The 20,182-nt window shown below is 37.6% G+C and overlaps 1 protein-coding gene across 7 annotated transcripts in view; it reads right to left on the minus strand.

Annotated features, from left to right (window-relative positions):
* Positions 1-20,182, minus strand: part of SLC10A7 (solute carrier family 10 member 7) — a 253,553-nt gene that overhangs the window by 198,687 nt on the left and 34,684 nt on the right. The window contains exon 5 of one of the 7 annotated variants that reach the window (XM_060116081.1): positions 10,169-10,637. The exons of the other annotated variants lie outside the window; for them this stretch is intronic. Within the exon in view, the coding sequence (XP_059972064.1) occupies positions 10,605-10,637 (33 nt within the window). The 3' untranslated portion in view covers positions 10,169-10,604. Of the gene's footprint in view, positions 1-10,168; positions 10,638-20,182 lie in introns of those variants that run through there. 7 annotated transcript variants of the gene reach the window in all.

The following is a 20,182-nucleotide window of genomic DNA, read 5'->3' on the forward strand; positions in this document are numbered from 1 at the left end:
AGCTAGCCGCAACAAAGAAGCCTGCCTGCCACAACTAAGACCTGGCACAACCAAATAAATAAATATTAAAATAAAATAAAATGTGTTCTTGGGAAATTTTAAGAATAAAATGAGGCACAATGTTATTCCTTTTGAAAAACAGTTTTCAAATTCAATATCAAAGGATTAATTGCTATACTTCCTTATCCCAATCAAAGACATATGACTGCTCAACATTTTTTAAGACCTTAAATCTCAAATTCTAGTATTCTATAGAAATTAGGGGGGAAAATAAGGTATTTGTCTTTCTTCCAATACTACTCTTTATTTCCAGTAATATAATGAAGTTATCATAGAAAAGCACTGCTTAAATCTGAATTGTCTATGCACAAAGTGTCTATTACACCTAATTATTCATAAGACACCCCCTTGAACAGAATATTGGAAGGAAAACTGAAGCATCAGGTAACAGGTGAATTGAAAGACCTCTGTTTCTATCGACTTCCTTCCCAATCATTCTCGGCAGTTCTTAAAGAGCTCAGGTTAACTGAAGTCTTTATCAGACACCAGGCAAGTTAATATGTACTGGAGGACTCTAGGGATACAAATGAGAAGGCTACTCAAACCACCCCTCCTTCTTTAACCACAAGTAGCTTAAATTCAAGACCCATATTGTGAACAGTTTTAAAATTTTTCTAATATGTCCTTTAACCTGCTTCCTACCCTTCTCTTCCGTATGTCCTTTATCTTTCTAACCTTAAACTTGAAAGAGGTTTACATTTTTCAGAAAAAATATGGATGCTTTTTCAAAATGTATTCCCTTAACTACTCCTTACATCTACTTTCTAATCCCCAACTCAATTAAATTCAGCATGAATTTAAATTGCAATTAACATCTTTTGAGGGATTACATGTTCTAATCACAATTAGGCAGTGAATACTTGAAACACATACATTTTGTTATATTATCTGAAATGCAAATTGGAGTCCAAAAAAGATGTTTCATAAAAATGTACAGTACTGAAGACTTTATTATGGAACCCAAGGGACTAGAAATGAGATTTAAGGGTAAAAGCACAGATACAAGTACAAAAACAAATTGTTTCACCTCCAAGACCCCTGGAAATGGCCCCACTTGGCTACCATTTAACCTAGCTTCATCACAGTTTAAAAACTACCTTCTAAGAGTTTTCATTAACCAAACGAAATTTCATTTTTTCCCCTACATCAGGAGCTCACAGGGTCTTAAATGAGAGATGACGCATAATATTCTATAAGATCAGGAGATCAAACCTGTTTGCTGACCCAGGAATTTATAGTGAAATGACTTCTTTTACTTCACTTTTTCTTCAAAATAGCAATTCATAAGCAGAAAAAAAAAAGCTGACCTTTTCTGAGCAACTTCTATGTGCCAAACAATAAGTGATATTTCACATAATCCCCAAAAGAACCCTATGAGGTATTACTCCATTTCATAGATTGTGAAAAATAAGGCTCAGGGAAGTAAAATGGTTGAGAGAAATAAGTGCAATGAATCAGTGGTGACACTGGGACTCCTAAACCCAAGCTCTTGTAAAAGGACAGTATCATAAATGTAAGACCTTAGGAAGAAAGCCCAGGACAGAGTACCTGTTTTCAATTGTCCATTTTAACTAGAATCCTCGCAAACAGGCCACTGGGATTTCAGGCGCCCCAGCAGACACCTTCCTCTCGGGTTAGGAGCCTGGATAAAGTGATTCAAAAAGTTTCATTCTTGGGACTCTCAGGGCTCTCTCTGCAAAATCCAAAAGCTTGCTGAAAGCCAGGCTTACTTCACTGCCTTTTCAATCAGTGTCCGGCAATCAGGACAGGCTTTATCAGGAAGTCAAGATCTGACGTATTAACTTATACCCGGTTTCCTTTTGATAACTTTTCTCTTCAAGGTCTGTCTGTGCACCTAGCAGATTGTTACATCCAACGTGAGGTTTATCTTTAAGGAAACTAATACAAATTTCATTCCCTTCAACTGTCAGCTTCCTGTTAGCTATTTACTACCCACACAACATTTGCTGTCAAGCTTTGCTAGTCAAAGAGGGACTAGTCAGCCTAGCTCATAGTTTTTCCTTTGAGATCATCATTATGAGATAACACCAAGTTACTAAGCTGCCTACCCAGTCAACCCGGAAAAGTAGGGTTAAAAAAAACCTGCTAGCGTGGTTTTCCTTTTATTTATCCATGATCCATCCTCCTAGACCTATGTGACATGATTATGCCTAATGTGACACAACCTCCTGTGCAAAAATAGGTACAGACAGAACCCAAAGACTGAAGGGAGACAGGTGGGAGAAGAGGGCTATGTTTTCTGTATGGAGTTTACCACCTAAAATAGCCATGAGATATACAGGCACACACAAGAGGGCACTAGACTTAACTGACCAAGGTCCGAATCCAGCACCAAAGCCAGAGTTACCTCCAACAAGATCAGTTTTACCATCTCATGCCTGTTTCCTCGTCTCAAAAATAGGTGTAATATTAGTATCTACTTGTGAGTACTAAGTGAGAATTATATCAGACAATTCATGTAAAATATTAGCACCTTAAATGCTTAATAAAGATTAGTTATTATTATATATGTTATATTATTATATTATATTACATATATTATATGATATATAATATCATCAATATTATCATATTATTAAGTGGTAAGAACCATTAATCAATGACTTGCCAAATTAGAAATCCAGAAATAGAGAAAAAATTTCTGGTAAATTAAAAAAAAATAGAGACAAACAACTTAAGGTCGGAAAAAGAAAGATGAACATTGGGATGTGAGGTAAGCAAGCCTTTTTAAAAATGCAGTGTTTCATATATATGGAATCTAAAAAAAAAATGGTTCTGAAGAACCTAGGGGCAGGACAGGAATAAAGACGCAGACGTAGAGAATGGACTTGTGGACATGGGGAGGGGGAAAGGTAAGCTCGAATGAAGTGAGAGAGTGGCATGGACATACATACACTACCAAATGTAAAATGGATGGCTAGTGGGAAGCAGCCGCATAGCACAGGGAGATCAGCTCGGTGCTTTGTGACCACCTAGAGCGGTGGGATAGGGAGGGTGGGAGGGAGACACAAGAGGGAGGAGATATGGGGATATATGTATACGTATAGCTGATTCACTTTGTGATACAGCAGAAACTAACACTCCATTGTAAAGCAATTATACTCCAATAAACATGTTAAAAAACAATACAGTGTTTATTTTTTACAACATAACTCACTGTGTTTTAGAATTATAACCTGTTATGTAAAATTCTTTGGTAATATTTAGAGATTTGTCAGACCTCAGAAAATATTCAACAAAAAAATTTTTTTTTTACCACTTTTGGGGTAAAAACCTGAAAGAAGTCCTGGAATGGGGTTGGGAGAAGAGGTGGAAATGAACCTTTATAGCAGAGTGGGTCCTAACAATTCTAATTAGGATTGGGGTTTGGAATAAACTAATCATTCACAGTGCTCATAAAGTCTCCCGAAAGCCAAAGGCTGAATGGGGAACACAACCAGAGGGATGGCACGGTCACTGGAGAAGCTAATGGCTTCCAGCAGAACAGAAATCAATCCATCTGGCAAGATCTTTGCATTTTTCTATGAAGTGAATCTCAATCCAGTCATCGTTTCTCCACCTCTGGCCTTTCTTGCACCTCTGATAAAATAACAATGTGGGGAGGGGGTAAGGAGGTGCACGTGGCCGGTAGAGGTAGGAAGTTGGTCAGGAGAAGTTAACACTGGCGTCAGAAAGGTTGAAAATTGAACTCAGTCAGCAGCTTCATGAAGCTGCCAAAGGGCACATGGATAATGCTTCCTTGAAAGCAATACTAAGGAAAGGTAAGAGAAAGCAAGGAATGCTCAAATCCATGGACTTAAAATCTGAGTATTACCTTCAAAACCAACCCACTTATGAATTCCTTCTGTGTATAAGGAACTGGGATTCCTTTTTAAAAATATAAGTTGTGACCCCTGTCCTCAAGAATATTTCAACCTACAAGGGAGTATAGGATGTATCAAATCCAAAGCTCCTTTAGAGAAAAGCAGGCATTGGACAAATGTTTATTTAAAACAAATAGACTGCATAGATTTTCTTCAAAGTCGACTTCCTTTAAAACAGTTTGTTATTTACTCTGTGACGGGCTTCTTTCTGTGCACAGTGGCTATGTCTGGGGCAGATGTATAACTGTGTTCTGACAATAGGCAGTGTACACAGCCTGAACTGTTGGTTGGTGGGAAAACAAGGACGTAAAGAAAGGGGTAATCCTTCGACTATTTCTCTACTTACCTCATGGTCTTACTGCTTCTACACACACCCCATACATAAAACACATTACATATAACATATATAACACATTACCCACAATATGAAAACATGTTATAAAATTTTGCTATAACCACAAAGGATTGCTTAGAACTGGTTCCTTCTCCCTTTATTCTGTGTATGTAAATGCACAATTACCTTTTTAGAAAAGAATCTTTTTGCTAATATAACACAAGGTACCTATCTTAAACTTTAACAAAGTTTCCAATGGAGTAGTAAAATGATTTGAAAAAATTACAAAGAATCATGTAGACCCTTTTTCACCAGATATATATGGCAACTGTCTTACTAGCCTGAAGAGCCTATATTAGACCCAGACTTTCTGCTCTTGCTGACCTTGAGAATCTCCCTGAAGTTCCTCCTTTTTCATCTGGAAAGTTACAAACACAGGCTGGTCTGTCAGTATGGAACATGCACTACCACTAATATCAGTGACCACCATCTCCCAATCCCTCCATGTGTGTCAGGCACTGTGCACAGATCATCTTTACACAATCATCTCATGCAATAGGTACGGTGCTAAGTAATAAACACAAGAGATATACTTAAAATAGTTCCCAATCATATACTGTCATTTTAAGCTAGTTTAAATGTATGTATTAGAAAGTTATACATACAAGAATATTTGGAGACTTTCCCGAATTTAGGCAAACACTAAAAGTACCTCCAGAACTGTCTAGAACACTGGCCCAACTAGATTTTCTTTTCCATTCAATATTCTTTAGCATTTGAAGGATGACTTATTATAAAACTATTTGTTTAAGAGCATATTCTAGCATTAACCCTTTCAGTTAAATAATTGTCTATCTGAATAATTTTCTGTCTCAAATTCTGGTTGAAGCTAAAGTTACTCCCAGTTGGTGAGGCTTGGTGATAAAAAGGTAGATAATCGAGGAGAAAGATAAAAAATCTTCAATCCATTGAAATCTATTGGAAGTATAGAGCCATACATATTAAAATAATCATTGAATAACTGAAAATTATTACTGTTATGATGGCAATTAAGTATCATTATTATGGCAAGCATTTGTGAGTACTCACTCTAGGTCAGACTAAATGATTCATATTCATTATCCTCTCATTTAAAATTCATATCACACCCATTTTACAGGTGAGGTAGATAAGTGGTAAAGTAATTTATCTAAAGTTAGACAGCTAGTAATTAGTAGAGCTGGGATTTGTATAGGTCTAGAGACACCAAAGCCCATACTCTTTTTATTATGTTACAATGGCAACATTAAAAACCTCAACTGAGGACTTCCCTGGTGGCGAAGTGGTTAAGAATCTGCCTGCCAATTCAGGGGACACGGGTTCGAGGCCTGGTCTGGGAATATCCCACATGCTGTGGAGCAACTAAGCCTGTGCACCGCAACTACTGAGCCTGCGCTCTACAGCCCGCGAGTCACAGCTACTGAAGCCCGCATGCCTAGAGCCCATGCTCTGCAACAGGAGAAGCCACCGCAATGTGAAGCCCATGCACCGCAACGAAGAGTAGTCCCCGCTTGCTGCAACTAGAGAAAGCCCAAGTGAAACAATGAAGACCCAATGCAGCCAAAAATAAAATAAATAAATTTTTTAAAAATAAAAATAAAAATCTCAACTGAAAACAAAATGTTACTGCAATTTGAACCCCTACTCATATCAAACTCATAACCCGCCAAAATATCCCTCCAGCTCATTCAATCATTTCCTCACATCCACGCCTACCTACTCCCAAAAGGTAGGTTTAGGAAGTTTTCTAAAGCTGCATCAAAAATAAAGAGAAATTAAAGTGATGTCAACACAAAATATAAATCCTTCAGCATCTTAAAAAAATAACTTTTCTATAAAATATAGTGCAATAACTAAGGGACGAGTATTAAAGAATAATGAAGGTGTGAAAAAAATGCATTACTGTCAGCACTCTACCTGGGTACCAATGTGTTAGAGCATCTGAGTTGAAAACAAATCAACCTAAGTGCTTATTTTGGAAAACATTGCCTGTGCTGTATATACCAGTGTTAGGGGAAAGCAAGCCCAGAAATTAATTAAGAAATGAGTAAAACCACTCATTGTGCTATGAGAGAAAGTACTTTGTAATAAACTTTCTCTCTACACTTAGAGTGAAATCTTCCTACAGATTGCCTTCCTTCATTTACATATCTGTGCAGGTCTATTCTTTTTTTTTTTCCTTCCTAGCCCTTTTGCCCTTTCAATCATGAAGCATATTACTCCACTGTCAGTGCAAAGCAGTTCCTAACAACAGGGAACCCAGCTGGGATAGGAAGAGGGCAGCAGGCTCATGCATTAACATAATAATCCAACTGTGTTCCCATAGGCCCTTAGGGCAGACAGCATATTAGGTAGGCCTCCTGTGCAGACCCTGGTGGAAGCTGCCTGATCACCTGCCTATCAACCTGTGGCAGCTACAGCGGGCTCAATAGCACCAGCTCCTGCCAAGCCGTGGTGCCCAATTACCTTACTACAAAAGACAGAAATCCATTTTTCTATGTCTACTTAATGTACTCAATGCATTTCCTTATTTACAATTTGAATCTACGTTTCTGCATCGTTTCCAGGGGATTGACTTATTGCCTTTTAACTTTTGAAAGTCTAGTTGTCCAAAGGCCATATCACTGCAGTAGGCAGGAATGAGAATGAAAACCAAATTTCAAATACAAGAGCCCAGGTTGGTAAAGCTAACTGCTTGGTCACCAGTTGTCGAAAGATTCTTTCCTCATCAATACAGAAGACTAGAGGTGTGGGGAAGACCTGAAAGGCTGCCATCTCTATTTCCTCGAGGGGACAGAGTTGGGGGGAATCCTATCCCCATGACTTCTCGAAATGTAGTTTTTCTTAATTCTAACCCAAGCATGTTTTGATATAATGCTGCTCGGTTCCCGGAGTCTTTGATTTACTCTATGTGTGGTTTTCTTTCCAAGCCACAATATCTATCAAATCAGGAAAAGCCCAGGGGTATATTCCACTAAAAAGATATTATTTATATGTTACACAAGATCAGCTTTATCACGTCATAAACAGATGTTTGAAATTATAATTCACCTCAGTGAATTAAACACAGTAGCCTCATTCTTTGATGAAATTTCTCCTTAAAAAGGTTGCATAATTTGACATTTAATTTAAGATGGGAAAAAGTACTTTTAGAAGCATTCCAAATAATGCTATTTAAAAGATTACAACACTACCAATTTGGCTAGAGAAGCATTTTCTACTGGTCAAGTATTTCTTAAAAAAGTTGAGTTTCTAGAAATGTTATATTTTGGGTTTTTAATGGCTATTTTAATAAAAAATGAATCCTCTAGTCAAACAAAATTGCATTTATCTAACATTTCTATGAATTTTAAATGATACGGAACTAATACTATTGTTTAAGCCAACCAACCTGATGTGCTTTATGTGCATTCTAATAATTAAGTAAAAATTAAGTATCAAGGGTCATATCTGCACATGCCATGGATTTTCACTGTCAAGGTTACCTCTGTTACCTTAGCATGAACAGTTTGTGCATTACATTAACAGATGATGGTGACCATGCAGCAAGTTGTCAGTTCTTTGATTACTTCCACACATACCAGACCAGGTTTTATATAATGTAAGTTCCCTCATCAGGAAGAAATCTGTTTGCTCTTTACCAACAACCTAGGGAAAATTCAAATATAAGAGAAAAAAAAAACCTAACTTCTTTTTTCCTCTTCTGTGAATAAATCGTGAGCTGTTTAACGGCCTCTAAACAATACGCTATAATATATTATACGTTGATGGGAGTGTAAATGCAAAATACTAAACTCATTAATAAATATTACTGCTTATATGTGTGTTAAACAGCAAAATTACACACATCCCCTCCTTGATCTTTTGGGGATTCCAGAGGCTCTTTATTCTTCATAAATTCTTATATTTTGACAAAATGTAATGCATCTTCCAAGTCATTAAGTACAGAAACTTGATTTTTGATTAAAAAACAATAAACAACAGCCATGTGGTGACAGAATAAATGGCAGCCTCGACTTTACCATTTTAATTCCTTCAAGGAGTATGTTTCTACTCTAGCATAAACAAAAGAAAGGCATTTATAGAAAATAGAAATCTAGCTATTCCATTAGTAAGAACTTGATTTTAACTTAAACAGCAAGCTATACAGCTAGAATAATTTAGCCTCTAAAGAATGGTAGAGAAAGAAATAAGGGACAGAATTGTAGTATCATTTCTAGCATGAGATATTCAATTTTGGATGAGGTTAAAAAAAAAAAAAACCTAAGCATAAATGAAAGAAAGTGCTATTTCAAATTTAAGTGGGAATAAATAGAAATAGAAAATAATGCAAAACAAACCGTGATACACCAAAGTTTAAAATCTCTTTCCCCTCCTCCCTGCAGCCATTCCTTTAGGTTGTACATTCCTATATTTGTAATACACCACATCTTCATTTTTATTCTACTAGAGTAGTCCCTTCCCAGCAGAGAATTACCTAGAAAGGACCCTCTTCTCCCCATGGAAAACTACTTGATTCTTAAAGACTTTACCCAGTTCAATTTGATAGTGTAGATACGGCTTCAGAGATGGTTTGCAGCTAGTATATTCTGACATTTCTGCCAAGGATAAGATTAAGTATGAAATATCGAAATTACACGTTAAAATAGATGCCATTTTACTTTGTTTCTTCCTGAATAGCCCTTCAGCTGTTGAGGCACATACATTTTTCCCCAGGCAAAATCCCCAGGCTAAAATAACTAAGTCTCATATCTTCAGGAAATCCAGCTTCCCAAACATTATTCTTAGGTATCTGATTATCTATGGGCTGTAGTTTCATTTCATAGTGAATCATGTAAATCTTACTTGAAAAAGGAAAACTACTCCACTGTAAACATTTCTCTTCAGTCAACTGCTCATACTGGATACCCTCGATGACAATACATAATTTCCTACAACTTCTTAAAAAATTTTTTCTTTTATTTTAGTAATAGAGTTAGAAGTCACAAGGATCAAAGAACTGATCATTTGTATTCAAAACATAACTTTCCTGGGGCTTCCCTGGTGGCGCAGTGGTAAAGAATCCACCTGCCAATGCAGGGGACACAGGTTCAAGGCCTGGTCTGGGAAGATCCCACATGCTTCAGAGCAACTAAGCCTGTGCGCCACAACTACTGAGTCTGCACTCTAGAGCCTGTGATCCACAACAAGAGGAGCCACCGCAATGAGAAGCCTGCACACCTCAAGGAAGAGTAGCCCCTGCTCAGCACAACTAGAGAAAGCCCACGTGCAGCAATGGAGACCCAACACAGCCAAAAATAAATACATATTTTTTTTTCATTAAAAAAAAAAACAACCCATAACTTTCCTTCCAGGACTGCCCTCTCTAGCAGCACGCTACCCTACACTTGCCCCTGGGGAAAGGACCTTCCCATCTGCTAAGATCTAATCCTATCACTTTGCAACCTCAAACTCTCAGGCAACTTAAAGTCAAAGACCACCGCTTTAAACAGTAAACAGATGTTCCAAGGCTATCACTCCAAACCTCAGGTGAGGATAAATACAACTTTAAATTAAAACTAAAGAAATTTAGCAAGCAAGTAAAAAGGTAAGTAAGTCAGGAGCTCTTAAGATCTTTCAGACCATCATAAATTAAAAAGAAAAGTTTAAGATTCTACCTTTAACCTCAAAGCTTTTAAAATTAAGAGGAATTAAAATGCGTATTATCATCACATTCTAACAAAGCCAACTTGAGTTATATTGCAAGCATTTTTATTTAGCACATAATCCCATCACAAAAAGTTTATAGATTATTCCCTCCATGCCCACTTAAGTACTGAATCATTATGCATTAAGTTATTAAAAGAATTTTTTAATATAGGTCTTAATTGCCTGCTCTTAACAACTTAGTTCTTATTTCAAATCAGAACCCATCCTGGAAAGCTGTAGGCAGAATGCTGAAACAGAGTTAAGAAAAGTAAAAGATGAAGAAAAAGAGAAATTATGACAGGGTAGAGGAGGAGGTAATAAAAAAAGAAATCTATGAATGAGAAGATCAAGTGAATAGATAAAAAGCAGGAACTAGAAAACCCACACTCTTCATCTCCTCAAATTTGATAATATCTAATTTTTAAAAAACATAATTAAACACATCTCTGTACACAGTGTTGTGGGAGAAATACCCCATGAAGAGCTGATACACACAGCAATGGTTCATAAGTTATGGGAGGGGAGAGGAGGCAAAGAAGGTGGGCAGGGAGTGAGATGAGTGCCCCAAATGTCAGTGGAGCAACCCAAGGTGAAGGCATTCACAGGTTCATGGTCAGCAACGTTGGTAACTTCTGAAAGATAAAAAGAGGGGTTACCTTTTTGTCTTCTCCTTAGCAAATCCCTATTGTGTGTGTGTGTGTGTGTGTGTGTGTGTGTGTGTGTACACATGAGTCTGTGTGTCTTGCGGCTGAGGGGAAAGAGGGAAACAAGAACAGCCCCCCCCCGGGGGCTTCCCTGGTGGCGCAGTGGTTAAGAATCTGCCTGCCAATGCAGGGGACATGGGTCCAAGCCCTGGTCTGGGAAGATCCCACGTGCTGCGGAGCAACTAAGCCCCTGCACCACAACTATTGAGCCTGTGCTCTAGAGTCCTCATGCCACAACTACTGAGCCCGTGTGCTACAACTACTGAAGCCCGTGTGCCTAGAGCCTGTGCTCCACAACAAGAGAAGCCACTGCAATGAGAAGCCCGTGCACCGCAACGAAGAGTAGCTCCTGCTCGCCACAACTAGAGAAAGCCCGCACGCAGCAACAAAGACCCAACGCAGCCAAAATTAATAAATAAATAAATAAATAATAAATAAAATTTAAAAAAATGAACAGCCCCCTGGGCTACAAAGGGTGGAGTGCTACTTCTACCACTGGACCTCAGTCCTGGAACTATGACTCTCATTCCCTCAGATCAAATCTTGCCATATAACCAACTCCAAGGAACTGACTAATATTGTGGTACTGGGAGGTGTTTTGTTACTCTTGAATACTACTTGCTTAAAGTAAGCCATTAACTGGGGCTGAAAAATATTTACGATATAGTGGTCATAGCTGACAATTTGCATTCAAAATAGGAAAACAGAGCTTCCTCTTCCCATAAGCTGCGAGGTGACCTCTGAAAATGGTTCACTATTCATTTGACCCAGAAAACCCCACAGAGTCATACAAGTCAAGACGTTCAAATCTTTGTGTTCACTTTAAGAACACTCATGAAACCACCCAGGCCATGAAGGGTATGCATATCCGAAAAGCCACCAAGTATGTGAAGGACGACACTTTACAGAAGCAATGTGTGCCACGCTGTGGTTACAATGGTGGAGTTGGTAGGTGTGCCCAGGCCAGACAGAGGGGCTGGACGCAGGGTCAATGGTCCACAAAGAGTGCTGAATTTTTACTGCACATGCTTAAAAAAGCAGAGAGGAATGCTGAACTACAGGGCCTAGAAGCAGATTCTCTGATCACTGAGCACATCCAGGTGAACACAGCCTCAGCACAGAACCTACAGACAACACGTGCATGAGCTTTCCCTGCCACACTAAGCTGACCCTCACTGAAACACAGCAGGTTGTTCCTAAAGCTGAAGAAGAGCTTGCACAGGAGAAAAAGATATCCCAGAGGAAACTGAAAAAACAAAACCTTATGGCCTGGGAATAAATTCAGCATAAAATAAATGCAAATAAATAAAAGAGAAAAAAAAAAGAAAGACAAATAAGCAGCCTCTGGTGATAGCAAATGGTGTTCACAATGGTAGCCAGTGAGAGAAACACAGGTGGAAAGACTGGACATGCAGATCGCCCTTTGTCACGGAAGTAACAACAAATTCTGCTCTGAAAAACAATAGTTTCCTCTCCAGTTCTTTGTGCAAGAAGCCAATATTTTATTCTTGCTTCCATACTTAAATCTAGAGACAAAGAGATCTATTAATCCTTATAAACTGCTCCTAGGAGCTTCCTTTTCCTCAAGGAGTTAACAGAAGCTTTGACCATCACACAAAGGAGATGAAATCTCTGCACTACATAGCAAACACATAGCTCCAATTAGGTTTAAGGACATTTTTACAGCTTTTATGCCAAGTTTATATTACCAGATGTTAAAGAATGTGTGGTAGCACTTAAAAGCGCTAAAGCTGGCTAATCACGCTCTTGATAACAATGGTTTATGATTATATCTCAAGGAAAGCAGGAAGAAGGCATTTACATGATTTTGTTGTTACATCATGATATTGAACAGAAGCAAAAACAAGGGGCAAGGCCAATCCAAATCTTTTGTTCTCTCTTTTGATACTCTCATCTAGGGGCTAAGACATGGGAAGTTATCATTAGATTTTTCCTCGTGCCTTAGAATAAATTCAGCTAAAAGGCTTTAGAGGCTTTAGGATTAAGACGAACTCTAAAAAGCAAATGTATTCATATTGTCCAAATCTGTATATGTCTAAACAATATAAAATTATACCTATAAAGCAAACAGGTAAAGGATGGCAAGAATTTTTAATTAGCATTTCATTATAATACCAATGTGAAAAGAAAGAGGTCAACTATTAATAAGGGACAGATTTCCCACCACTGGGATTTATTCTGAATTCATTTTAAGACCAGAAAGCCGTGATCTTAAAAATCTCCACTCTGAAAGGGTTAAAAGTTGAAATAACAGTACTTTAAGGATTGGGGCTTTAAGAACAGCTATTTGTATGTAGGAACCATGTAGTTCCAGACTCTTAATTTGTAATTTTAACTTAGAACCATAATGCCCACTTATTTCATGAATAAATGATTACACACTGGATAGCGTATCTATTTTGGATAAGGATAAAGGCTTAGAGATTTCAGTCAAGCGTGTGACTTCCTTTTCATTTCTCTTTTTGATACGTGCACTTCTCAAAATTCCACAAAAGAATACATATCAAAAAAGAAATATACTCACTAAAATTTAAGGTTACTCCAACAAAAGGGTTAATTAGAGAAACAAATTTTCTCAGACTGTTAATAATGGGAATGACACATACTATGTGCCCATAAGTAATTCTCAGGTATCTTTGATCTTCAGCCCCATGCGGTTTCTGTTGCCTACCGTAGCCTGGCCTCTGGGACTCTCTCAGAACCAGACATCTGGCTACTTTGTTGTTTTAGACTAATCTCCTCCCAGGAGAGCTCAAGAAATGACACCAGGCAAGGAGGGTCCTGGCAAGGGAAAAAACATTACAGTATTAGCAGATTTCTTTTCGAGTGGACGAGAGTATCAAAATTGTCTTCAAATTTCTACAGTGGTCTTAGGAGTGCTTCTGTTCTGTGGTTTTACTCCAGCATAATTTAAATAGGATGTATATATTATATCCTTAAGGCCCATCAATCATCTTTAAGAACTCACCGAATGTTAATCATAGAATATTACAATGTGTAGGAGAAAGTTGTGAGGAAAAATACAAATCAGATTAATTCTTCACCCATCTGTTAGGGTTGGGTGATGACTGATAAAACAAAGATTTTAACTGTCAGCTTAAGGGTTACACCAAAACTGTGGGATAATGTCTAAGATTTGCAAATACAGTTGCATGCCTCTCATTACGCCAACCTCCTATCATGTTTCTACTTTTAACTGGGATTTTTTTTGAAAGAATCTTAGCTGCCAATCTACCAGAAAGGTTTGATTAAAGTATACTTCTGTAATGTGGCTCTGAGGAAAGCAAGAGGGTGCAAGAAGTGATGTAAGCTTAAAAAAGAAAACAAAAAGCCAAACAATTCAGCCAAGGACAAAATGTTATTTTTGAAATGACAAAGATTATCAATATTTTTCCCCCAAGGCAACAAATTATCATCAACATCTTAATTCCTTTTTAGGGATTATTGTTTAATCCCCCAAGTCTATACATTCTGAGAAAAAAAATAATAACTTACCATTTATTATACAAATAGAATATAAGCCAAGTGGGATAACGGTTAAATCTGTGAACGTCAATATTTTATCCTAAAATCACATTTTATCTATTTGCAATACATTCAGATAATATATGAAATCAAGTGTTATACTACATATGACATTTATGTTCTTATATAGGGTGACAGAAAACTCATGAGACTGGCTAAAATACCTGATGCATTCATCTCATACCTGTCAAAAGAAGTCCTTGTTTTATGTTTCAATTTTTTTGTAATATTCAAAACACATAACTATATAAAGACTTCTACCTTGTACTTCATAAGTTACTGATTCTAATATCCTATTTTATCCTAACACTATCTACTCTGTTAACATCCATTATAATTACCACTAGAGACAAAAATTTTCAGAGGATGAACGTAAGAAATACAATTTAAACAATAACAATTCATTTATTATCAAGTAAAGCAAAAGAATTATGTTAGTGTGAAATAAGCCCCTCACAAAAAGACAGATATTGTATGATTCCACTTACATGAGGTTTCTAGAGCAGTCTAATGTATAGAGACAAAATAAGAAAGTTGGTTGCTGAGGGCTGGGGGCAGGGAGAAATGGAGAGCTATTGTTTAATGGAGATGGAGTTTTATTTCGGGAAGATGAAAAAGTTCTGGGTGGTAATGATTACACAGCAATGTAATTAATGCCAATGAACTGTATACTTAAAAATAATTAAAAAGGTAAATTTTATGTTATGTATGTATATTTTACAACAATTTTTAAAAGAATTATGTTAGATATATAATAATATGAAAACTCAAAGATAATGAAAATTTGGAGGTTTTTTATTTTGAATGTCTTTCCTTGACCAAAGATACATAAATGAGAAGCATCCATAATCATGTTTTAATTTATATACTCTTATCACCATCACTCAAGAAATGAAAAAACAAAACAAAACAAAAGCCCTAAATCAGTTCCAGAGCACATTAGCAGAATGGATTCCAAAAAATGTATTTCCAAAATTTCCCCTAGATGTCTAGAGTTTGGGACCTCACATTAGGAATACTGATGCTAAGTAACGAAACTATTTCTCAATATTAATCTGCATTTCCAGAATTAAAAGAGGTAGAAAATTCAAGACAACCAATGAGATTTTTTTACAATACTGTGAACTATTAAGATATAATGGACCCAGGAATTAATCCAGCTCTCCAAGTGCCTTCCAAATATCATATTATTTTAAATTGTATTCAGGGTAGTTCCAGTGCTAAGCTTACTTTATTCTATTCTATTATTTGAAAATTATACAAATATATTTTATATTAATTGTGATTAAGTTTAACTACATACACACACTAAAAAAGAAACTCCAAATAATAGTAGCTTATACAAGAGAGAAATTCACTTCTCTTTCACATGAAGGAAGTTCAGAGGTAGGCAATCCAGGGCTGGAATGGCAGCTCCACAGACAAAAGGACCCAGAATCCTATTCTTGCTGCTCTGCTATCATTAGCAGGTCAAATCATTAGCATGGCCGAAGATTTCTCCTCAAGCTCTAGTCATCAAGTCAACATTCCAGTAAGCAGAGAGGAAGGAAAAATGAAGGCTGTACCACCTACTTTTAAAGAGATGTCTTGGATGTTGATATACAATATTTTCACTTACATTTCATTGGTCAGAATTTAGTTACGTGGCCACTAGAACACCAGGAAGTCTAGTAAATACAGTATTTAGGTGGCAGTGTGCCCACCTGAAAGTTTGGGTTCTGCTCTAAAGATGAAGGGAAAAGGAAATTAGAAAGCAACCAGAGGTGTCTGACACATATATTAACCAGAATACTCACTTAAATACAACTACTATTGTAGGTAAATAAACAAGTCGAAACAAAGGGAAAACAAATTCACTAACTATTACTGGTATCTGACTAGTATAATTCATATAAAAGAATGAGAATTATCAACAAATCACCATGATGAAAAAAAGAAATTTGAAATTAGTTTTCAATCTGAGAAAATATCAATAATATCCAATTAAAGAGACAGGGAATCAATTCATTTCCTTGCAACACAGTGAATTTCATTTATTTCCTTAAATATGAATAGAGTACTTACTAAATAAATGAATCAGGCAGATTCTCCCAATGAGTTAATATTGTGTGTTGGCTTAGACCGAGTCAACGTAGAGATTAAAACATAACTTTAGGTCTGGATTGAAGACAGTGTTTTTCCATCACCCCACCCCCATCCCTTGCCACCACTGAGGAAAAAAAATGTTGGAAAAGAAGCAAAAGAGTGAAAATCAGAATAACCAAACCAATTCCACTTAAGGCACATCTTCCAGATCAAATGGAGAATTATTTGTACAGAATCATGGAGGAGGGAGTTTAAGAAGATTATATGATTTGACTCTGACTGGAGATTTTAGAGAGTTCCACTTATAGCCCAAATTCCTCTCATTTGGCTATTGATCTCCGTGACTTCTGCAACATCCATATAAAGCTGCAATGATTCATTCTGAGAAGGCTTTGGAAGCAGCACTTTAAAGAGTAAGTGGCTGCCAAGGAGAAAGGCCCAAAGGTGCATGACCGTAGCGGCATGACAGTAGCAGCAAGCACAACAGGGTCACACATTCTAAAGGAAGCTTCCTAATATCTTGGTGCTGAGGGCAGAATGATGCAGAGTCCCACGGACCCTGAAAACACCTGCTACACACAGAGCTGGTGTGGAGGGCAATCCCCTGTCCCAGGAGACCTTCAAAGACGATCACTGCCGGAGCAGACTGACCGACCCTAACAGCTTTTGGAAGAATACATAGGGCCAGGAAAGGAGATACTTTCGTCCTTATGAGGCCCAGTTCAGGATTTGGAAACCTGAGTGGATGCCCCACTCTGGGCTGAAAAACAGTTACACCCAGAGCTTCCAAGAGACCACACGATGGTGAGATGACCATGAAGGCAGTGACAACAACAAAGGTGCCAGAGGACCATGCGGGAACCGACTGAAGAGTCTCGCTGGGTTAAGACCTTGTTAGTGGAGGAACTAAAGTTCACCAGCCAACAGAGGGAGAAACAGTGATGAAAGAAAAAGAGGAGAAGGACAGGAAAGAGAAAGGGAGAAGCTCAGATGATAGAGGCATAGATTTTTAAACTATAAATATAAAAAATGAATGAGCTTTAAAAGAATCAAGTAGACTATCATAGCATCCTCTCTTCTCAGGTTTATGAGGCAAAAAAAAAAATATGTGAAGCAACTTAGGCAAGTAAGAGAGATAATAAATACTAAATGTTTTTTCAGGTATCATGATAAAACTAGTTTTATCAACCAAGGTGAAAAATGCCACATTTAACTTCTAACCCCCAAAGTAATAACACAACATTCAATAAGACATTCAATACTCAACTAGAAACTATAGGCCATTCAAATAAGCTGTCAAGAGAGCAATAATTAATTTATGAACAATTAGCTATATCCAATAGACTTTCCAATCAACAAAATTTTTAAAAGCCAGTCATCTATAGCAATAATGTAATTATATAATGTTTTGTAATTTGCAAAGCATGTACACATTATGTTAATTTAATCATTTAACAAGCTAACACTAAACAATGTGTATCTATTGCTGGCAGATATTTTATATAACTTAATCTATGGTGTGGATTTAGGGGGTAAAGTGGGTATGTACTTATAGAGTTTCTAACATTGAAATTAATTTTTTCTATTTAAATAGCCTTTAAAGAAAAAGTATGTACATGGTACCTTACAGTTTCAGATACTGGAATAACATTTGCTAGAAAGGGATATATTTGCTGCTGTGTTTCTGGGTGGAACTGGCTTCCTGGTGGTAGAGTTTGGGTCTGTGGTACTAAAAAAATTCAAGACAAAAGGCCTCTCATGTTTGAGGTGTACAAGGAAACCTCAGCTTTGCTTTTCACCTTTTCATCCTGCAGGGAATGGAAGTTGCTGAGATATATGTGAAAAATCTCCCTGTGATTAGGGCAGTGGTGAGTTTTTCTTTTAACTCTGCAGCGGCCGTGAAGCAGGGCACACAGGCTTGACCTCCCTGTGCCACTGACCTACCCACACCACCCAAGCGTTTGGTTATTCCATTCAGATTTGGTACCTATGTGGCACAGCAAAGCAGTAATTCTGCCACTAACTCACTAAGTATAAAGGAAGCAACATTTGCAGTCAAATTGTCAGCCACAATGCAATTGCTTCTTTGGTCAGTCTGCATTCTGGCTCTCACATGCAGGTCAGGTATGTTGCATTGATCAGGCCACTGGGACAGGATTTGTGAGCAGCACCCCTTCCATCAGACCCATCCATTCTCTTGGATCTTCCAACCAGTGTATTATCTTAACCCTAAGGGGGAGGCCTTTCAAAAAGATACCCTAAGCACTAGGAGAGAATTTGAAAGCCTATCACTTCCAAGAACCAACTTGCCAACCAGGACCTGTGGGCCCAGCTCAAGCTCTAGGGACCTCTCCTGCCCCCTCCTGACTTACCCCACTAGCTCACTCACACGCACTTGTTGTTAACGCTCCCAGTTTTCCCCATTTCATTACCAAACTCTGTGAAAGCACACGACATTGCATTCTCTTCGTATTCCACCTCCCCACGCCTCAAAATACTAGCTCGGTGTTCTGTAAATTGCAAATGCTCCCTAATTTGTTTTAGTTTAATTGTACACTGACATTCGTCTCTTGGAAAAATTTCAAGCCATCCACCTTTAATGAGAAGCCAACACAAGATCTAGGTGTTTCTTCTTATGTGATTGATTTCTAGAGTTTTGCTGGTTTTGCCGAAGATATTGCATAATTGGATGAAAGGGTCCTAGAGAAGGAGTCTATACTTCCCAGCTGTGTGACTTTATTTTATTTATTTATTTATTTATTTATTTATTTTTTTGCAGTATGCGGGCCTCTCACTGTTGTGGCCTCTCCCGTTGCGGAGCACAGGCTCCGGACACGCAGGCTCAGTGGCCACGGCTCACAGGCCTAGCCTCTCCGCGGCATGTGGTATCTTCCCGGACCGGGGCACGAACCCATGTCCCCTGCATCGGCAGGCGGACTCTCAACCACTGCGCCACCAGGGAAGCCCCAGCTGTGTGACTTTAGTCACCTCGCCTCTAAATCCTAATTTGACAAACTACGAAAATCAGGATAACATAATACCAGTCCTATCTACTTCATATAACTTTTGGGAAGTTAGAAAAAGAAAACACAGGTAAAAGCATTTCATAAGATATGCAAAATAAATATATTTATCACAATAGGAGATGATCTAAAGAAGTACTGGCATATGTTTTAATTCTATATACAGTTGACCCTTGAACAACATGGGTTTGAACTGCCCATGTCCACATATATGCAGATTTTTTTTCAGTAGTAAACACTACAGTATTTACTGTACTACAGTACTGGACAATCAGTGGTTGCTTGAATCCGTGGATGTGTATATGGTGTTGAATCCATGGATACGGAGGAACCAAGGGTATGGGGTCTGACTACAAATTATACATGGATTTCAACTGTGAGGAGGGTTGGCATCCCTAACCCCTACGCTGTTCAAGGGTCAACTGTATACTGAAACTTCTATACAGAAATCATTATTTATTTTAAATAAGGGAAAGAAATTTTACCTTATCATTCATGCAAAACAATGTATTTTAAGTATCTACTAATGTCTTTAATGTTAAAATCATTTTTCCCACATGAGATATTTACTAGACTAGTTAATTTAAGAGCATCCAAAATTTACAAGGGAAGAAAGGAGACTAAAAGGTCCCATTCAGCTACTAAAATGGCTGTGCATGTTTCTTATCACTTAATAAGTTTGAAAATGCAAGATCAACCCTATAGAAGTCTTTTATTCCCTTCCAGGCCAGATCAACCATATAAAAGTCTTTCATTCCCTTCCAAGCACTAGAAATCTTGTATTTCCTTCTAGGCATTATGCCAGCCATTTTGGAGACT

The sequence above is a fragment of the Mesoplodon densirostris genome, chromosome 1 (genome assembly GCF_025265405.1).
Source record: "Mesoplodon densirostris isolate mMesDen1 chromosome 1, mMesDen1 primary haplotype, whole genome shotgun sequence".
NCBI classification, from domain to species: domain Eukaryota; kingdom Metazoa; phylum Chordata; class Mammalia; order Artiodactyla; family Ziphiidae; genus Mesoplodon; species Mesoplodon densirostris.